This window comes from Borostomias antarcticus, assembly GCF_949987555.1.
Source record: "Borostomias antarcticus genome assembly, chromosome: 1".
NCBI lineage: Eukaryota > Metazoa > Chordata > Actinopteri > Stomiiformes > Stomiidae > Borostomias > Borostomias antarcticus.
Genome location: NC_140234.1, coordinates 42,103,568 through 42,109,567, shown reverse-complemented (window position 1 = coordinate 42,109,567; position 6,000 = coordinate 42,103,568). Strand labels below are relative to the sequence as shown.

The 6,000-nt window shown below is 53.6% G+C and overlaps 1 protein-coding gene across 1 annotated transcript in view; it reads right to left on the bottom strand.

Annotated features, from left to right (window-relative positions):
• Positions 1-666: 666 nt before the first annotated feature.
• Positions 667-6,000, bottom strand: part of mmp28 (matrix metallopeptidase 28) — a gene marked incomplete at both ends in the record, with an annotated part of 37,666 nt that continues 32,332 nt past the window's right edge. Inside the window, 3 exons of the mRNA XM_084462042.1 lie at positions 667-1,070; positions 3,323-3,490; positions 3,788-3,931. Of these exons, the coding sequence (XP_084318168.1) occupies positions 667-1,070; positions 3,323-3,490; positions 3,788-3,931 (716 nt within the window). The remainder of the gene's footprint in view (positions 1,071-3,322; positions 3,491-3,787; positions 3,932-6,000) is intronic.

The window sequence follows — 6,000 nt, the reverse complement described above, 5'->3', positions numbered from 1 at the left end:
ATAATATCTGAACAATGACATGTTCACGTGCTTTATTGACACCGTAGTCCTGACTAGCCGAGAGCAGGTCCTACTGCAGCTGTGTGGACCGCAGTGTGAGCGCCTCGTTCCAGGCCAAGGCTGCGTTCCGAATCGCATACTACCCTACTATATAGTATGCCAAAACAGGATGTAGTATGTCCCAATACATAGTGTGTCCCAATACATAGTATGCCACATGCAGTATGGCAAAAATACCAGGATGTCCTACTACTTCCGGTCGTATTTTGCAGTATGCAAGCCAGCAGGCTTTTCTGGCTATTCTGACCCACAATTCTGTGCGCAGCAGAAATGTGCGTCACATGTGCGAGTCGTGACAGCTGTAGACGAATGTCGCATTATGGACAGCGACGGATGTGGGCAAATTTCAAGGCGCAATGTTATGACAAGGTAGTATGTCCCAATTGGACGCCTACGTACGTACTTTCTAAGGGCAGCTGTAGTAGGTACTGGTAGTAACAAGTAGAAGTATGCGATTTGGAACGCAGCCCAGCTCTGTTGTTGAGAGCGCACGGTCGGTGGGATACCGCGACTTCTCAAGACCTCCACCTCCAGGCCAGGTTGAGCGCAGTGTTCAGAGACTGACTGGCGAGTCCAGCGGTGCCTCAGTCCGGCTCCCCCTGCTGGTCAGAGGATGTCGTTGCCCTGCGGAGCCGCCTGAGTCCTCCTGCAGCCGGTCCAGGCTAGGTCCTGAGCCCACTGGCCCTCCCTGGACACCCGCACCTTCACCGGGTCAAACCTCCAGTATCGCTGCTCTCTGAACAGGTAGAGGCGTCCGTCGGGCCGGGTTAGGGCGCCGTTGGTTCCCTGGGGGACGCCGGTCCAGTCGGTCAGCCTGCGCGGGTAGTAGGGCTCAGAGCGCAGCGTGCGTAGGTTGAGGACGGAGTAGCGGGAGCCCTTGAGCAGAACCAGGTGGCCAAGGGGGCCGTAGTAGAAGGCGGAGTCAGGGTGGTGGGGCAGGCCCAGGTCACTGCTCCGCCTGGGGAACCCGGGGTCCAGCGTCTGGCCGGAGTAGCGCCACACACGCTTCCCTGGGAGAGAGGGAGGTCACACACCAGCAGGGTTCACACACACACACCCACACAGACATATACACACACACCCACACAGACACACACACACACACACATTCACACACACACACTCACACACACTCACACACATCATCATCGGCGATCACTCCAGACGAGTATGACTGTCCTGTCGTGGGTCTGGTGGTTTGTGGGTCTTCAGGCTGTAGAGGCCGATCCTTGATCCACAGGTTCTGCTGCAGCAGGGTCATGTGTGAATGGTGGTCCTGGTAGTGGTGCTTTGAGGAGACATTTTGTTGGTGGATCTCTCCTCTCTTTTCTTCAGCGGCATGGTGGAGGTTTTCTAGTTGTTCTGTCATGGTTCTCCTGGTCCCCACGTCTCTATCGAGAGCAGCCTCCTCCCAGTAGTTGAGGTTGAAGCAGCACTTTCTCAGGTGTCTTCATGTCGTCTTTGTGCCGCTTTTTCTGCCCCCCCCCCCCCCCCCCTGGGTGAGTTGCCCTCCCTTCAGCCATAAAGTGTTTGTTTTGGAAGGCAGTTGTTTGGCAGACTGTACGTACGAATGTGGCCTGTCCATCACAGCTGGTGTTGAGTGATGGTTGTGGTGATGCTGGAGATGTCGGCTTCCTTCAAGACACTGATGTCAGTTCGCCCGTCTTCACAGCTGATCTGAAGGATCTTGGGAGGACAGGGCTGCTGGTTCTGATAGGGACACAGGGCTGGTGGTTCTGGTTCTGGTGGGAGGACAGGGCTGCTGGTTCTGATAGGGACACAGGGCTGGTGGTTCTGGTGGGAGGACAGGGCTGCTGGTTCTGATAGGGAGACAGGGCTGCTGGTTCTGATAGGGAGACAGGGCTGGTGGTTCTGGTGGGAGGACAGGGCTGGTGGTTCTGATAGGGACACAGGGCTGGTAGTTCTGGGAGGACAGGGCTGGTGGTTCTGATAGGGATACAGGGCTGGTGGTTCTGGTTCTGGTGGGAGGACAGGGCTGGTGGTTCTGATAGGGAGACAGGGCTGGTGGTTCTGGGAGGACAGGGCTGGTGGTTCTGATAGGGACACAGGGCTGGTGGTTCTGGTTCTGGTGGGGGGACAGGGCTGGTGGTTCTGGTGGGAGGACAGGGCTGGTGGTTCTGGTGGGGAGACAGGGCTGGTGGTTCTGGTGGGGAGACAGGGCTGGTGGTTCTGATGGGGAGACAGGGCTGGTGGTTCTGATAGGGAGACAGGGCTGGTGGTTCTGATGGGAGGACAGGGCTGGTGGTTCTGATAGGGACACAGGGCTGGTGGTTCTGGTTCTGGTGGGAGGACAGGGCTAGTGGTTCTGATAGTGACACAGGGTTGTTGGTTCTGGGAGGACAGGGCTGGTGGTTCTGCTTTAGGGCTCTCAGATGTCTGCTGTGGGTTCTCCAGCTATCGGCCCCATAGAGCAGGGAGGGCAGAAGTTGGTTCTTGATCTGGATCTCCCGGTTCTCAAACCCTCTTTCTCAGCCTGATGAAAGCCCCACTGGCACCCCCCCCCCCCCCACATAGATTGTGGGGGCTTGGAAGGTGTGTCAGGTGCTGGCTGGTAAAGGATCTGGGTTTTTCTGATGTGAATATCAAGTCCCAGGAGTCAGGAAGCTCTGGAGGTCTAGGGCCTTGTCATCTGCACACTGGAGCTCCATGATGGAGGAGGAGAGATACTTGCTTTTTGCCGTAAACCTGTTGAGGTTGAAGATCCGCTGTTGATCCTGTATATGAGCTTGACTCCCTCAGGTGGGGTTGGGCTGGTGAGGTGGAGGATTACACACACACACACACACACACACACACACACACAGTATATAGACACACACACACAGTACATAGACACACACACACAGTACATACACACACACAGTACATACACACACGCACACACACAGTACATAGACACACACACACACACACACACACAGTATATAGACACACACACACAGTACATACACACACACGTGCACACACACACACACACAGTACAAACACACACACACAGTACATACACACACACGCACACACACACACGCACACACACAGTACATAAACACACACACACACACACACACACGCACGCACACACAGTACATACACACACGTGCACACACACACACACACACATACAGTACATACACACACACAGACGCTTTCCTGCAGCCAGACACAGTCACACACCTGCAGGGTTCCATCTGAAGCGTTAGTGTGGTTAGCGGTGTGTTTGATGGGACTCGCCGGACCGTACCTTTGAAGAAGAACCACTTGCTGTCGGGCGGGGAGAAGGCGGCGGCCTGGATGGCGAGCGGGAGGCGGGGCCAGCGCTGTTGTAGCGGGATGGGAGCGCTCACCTCCCCCTCAGGAGACACGGTCCAGAACACACCCCCCTGGAACACCAGCACCATGTTGCTCTGATCTGGACACACACGCGCACGCAGAAACGCACGTATACACACACACGCACACGCAGAAACGCACGTATACACACACGCACGCAGAAACGCACGTATACACACACGCACACGCAGAAACGCACGTATACACACACGCACGCACGCACGAACGCACGTATACACACACACGCACGCACGCACACACATACACGCACAAACGCACATATTATACTGTATATTGCAATAGTGTCTACCATATATCGCTGAATAAGGTGTTTTGTTGTGAAGGGTATTTGAAGGCGTCATGAGTTCAGACGTACCCATGGTGATGGCGTCAAAGACCCCCTGGCAGTAGAGGGGCTGGACAGGAGAGCCCCTGGCCGCCTCCGCCAGCTTCCAGCCCAGCAGTGCCGAGCTGACCGCCTGGCCGGGGAACCGGACCACCCGGCCCTGCGCCGGCTCACCTGGGGACACACACGGTCAACGTGGGAACACACACACCACCGCGGTCACCGTGGGAACACACACACCACCACGGTCATCGCCTCACACCGACGACGGCCAGACTGAAAACACGCACAGCTGTAATGTTTCTTTCTTGAAACAAAGAAGCTTGGGTTCTGGTATAATACTTTCAGTTTATTGTGACACTGGGCAGAGGTTCACATGCAGTCTAGGCATCTCCAGGTGACACTCATTAGCAGGTAAATATACACACCCATGTAATCACTGTTACGGCCACTAGGTAGTGCCATGTGGAAAGTGCACGCATTAATAGCTATCACCACATCCCCCTATCATTAAATGTGAACTATACCAGTGGTAAAACACATACACACAAAGGACAAGTCAGTGACATTATTTTTCTTCTTCTTTTGCAGCAGGCATGTGTGCCCATATTGTGCATGTCTGTGTGTCTATCATGTATGTGTGTATGTCAATCTGTCAGGGGGCTTGCTCACACGTGTGGATCTTCTCAACATGGGTGAGTGTACAGGTAGGTGTATAGGCACGTGTGTAGGTGAGTGTATAGGCGAGTGTGCCCCCTCTGTTGGTGGTTCAGTTGACGGCTCAACTGATGGTTCAGCTGACGGTTCAGCTGATGCAGTGCAGGCCGGTGAGGCGGTGCAGGATGGAACTGATGAAACTGATGTTTTCAGCAAGCTCTTCCTATTCCTTCTCAGCAGCTGGCCATCTTCCGTCCTGACCCTGTAGGATCTTGGACCTACTTCCTCAAGGACTGTGGCCCTCCTGTTCCAACCATAGGAACCTTCCAGCCGCACCTTCCAGCCACACATCGAATTTACCCACTCGGTGGGCTCTTCCACCTTCTTTATAACTCCCAGTGACGACATCCTCTCAAGTTCCTTTTTCAGCTTGTCTCTGAGTGGCGTCGGGTCCCGCCTGGGAGCGTGGATTACTGGCTGTGCATCCTCTCTGAGCTGTATCTTGTAGGTGAATGGGAGGACCCCAAATCCCTTGAAGACATCTGGAAACTGATTCACTATAGACTCTGTGCTACTCTGTACACTGACATTAATGCGGTATACTCTCTGCACTAGGTCTAGGTTCTCACATGCCTGTGCCCCTAACAATGAATCATGTCCCTCTGGAACTATCACAAACAAAAGGCTATGTTCTTTATCCTTGACACTAACCTTGAGTCTGCATGTGCCGCTAGTGTCTATGCGCTGACCATTGTAGGCTCTTAGTGGAATAGAGTGGGAGTGTATGCGTGGCTTTGTCTTCATACTCTTAAGATCTAGCTCACTTATCAAGTTAGCCTTGGCACCCGTGTCCAGCTTAACTGAAATGACAGCTCCGTTTATGTGTAATGGCACTGTCCACTTGTCCTGCTCCACTCTATTCACACTAGACTGCTCAGTCCCTGTAGACTTATTAGTAATATCCTCTCCCTGCAATACCATGCCTACAAACCACGGATCACTGCAATCAGTCTCGTCTACTGTACACGCTCACTGCGCTCTCTCTGCCCCTTTGCAAAACATTGTTTAAAGAAGTGGTTCTGTCCCTTACACTTATGACATACCTTTCCGTAGGCTGGACATTGTCTGGCTGCATGACGTGTTCCACATCTCTTGCACTCATATGCCTCTGCACCTTTCTTATGCCCAGCCCGCCAGGTGGATACCTGTTTCTGGGGGCGGCTAGTTGGCACAGCGGCTACGGCTGCAATGTCCTTGTCATTACTTGACTTTTCGCCAAATGTTCTGGCGTGTTGAAGAGCCACTTCGCTTGCTTGGCATATCCTCACAGGTCACAGCCCCAGCCAAGGTGAGTTCAGTCTCTCGAAGAAGCCGCTCCCTCACTCTTTTGTCATTGACGCCGTACACCAGCTGATCCCGGATCATCGAATCACAAAGTTCCCCGAAATTACAGGTCTTCGATTTAAGCTTCAAGTCCGTTAAATAGCCTAAACATCCACGCCTTCTCTCGGCTGCTGAGTGCGCGTACGGAACACGTACCGTTCAAAGGTTTCATTCTTCTTTGGCGAACAATGTCCATCAAACTT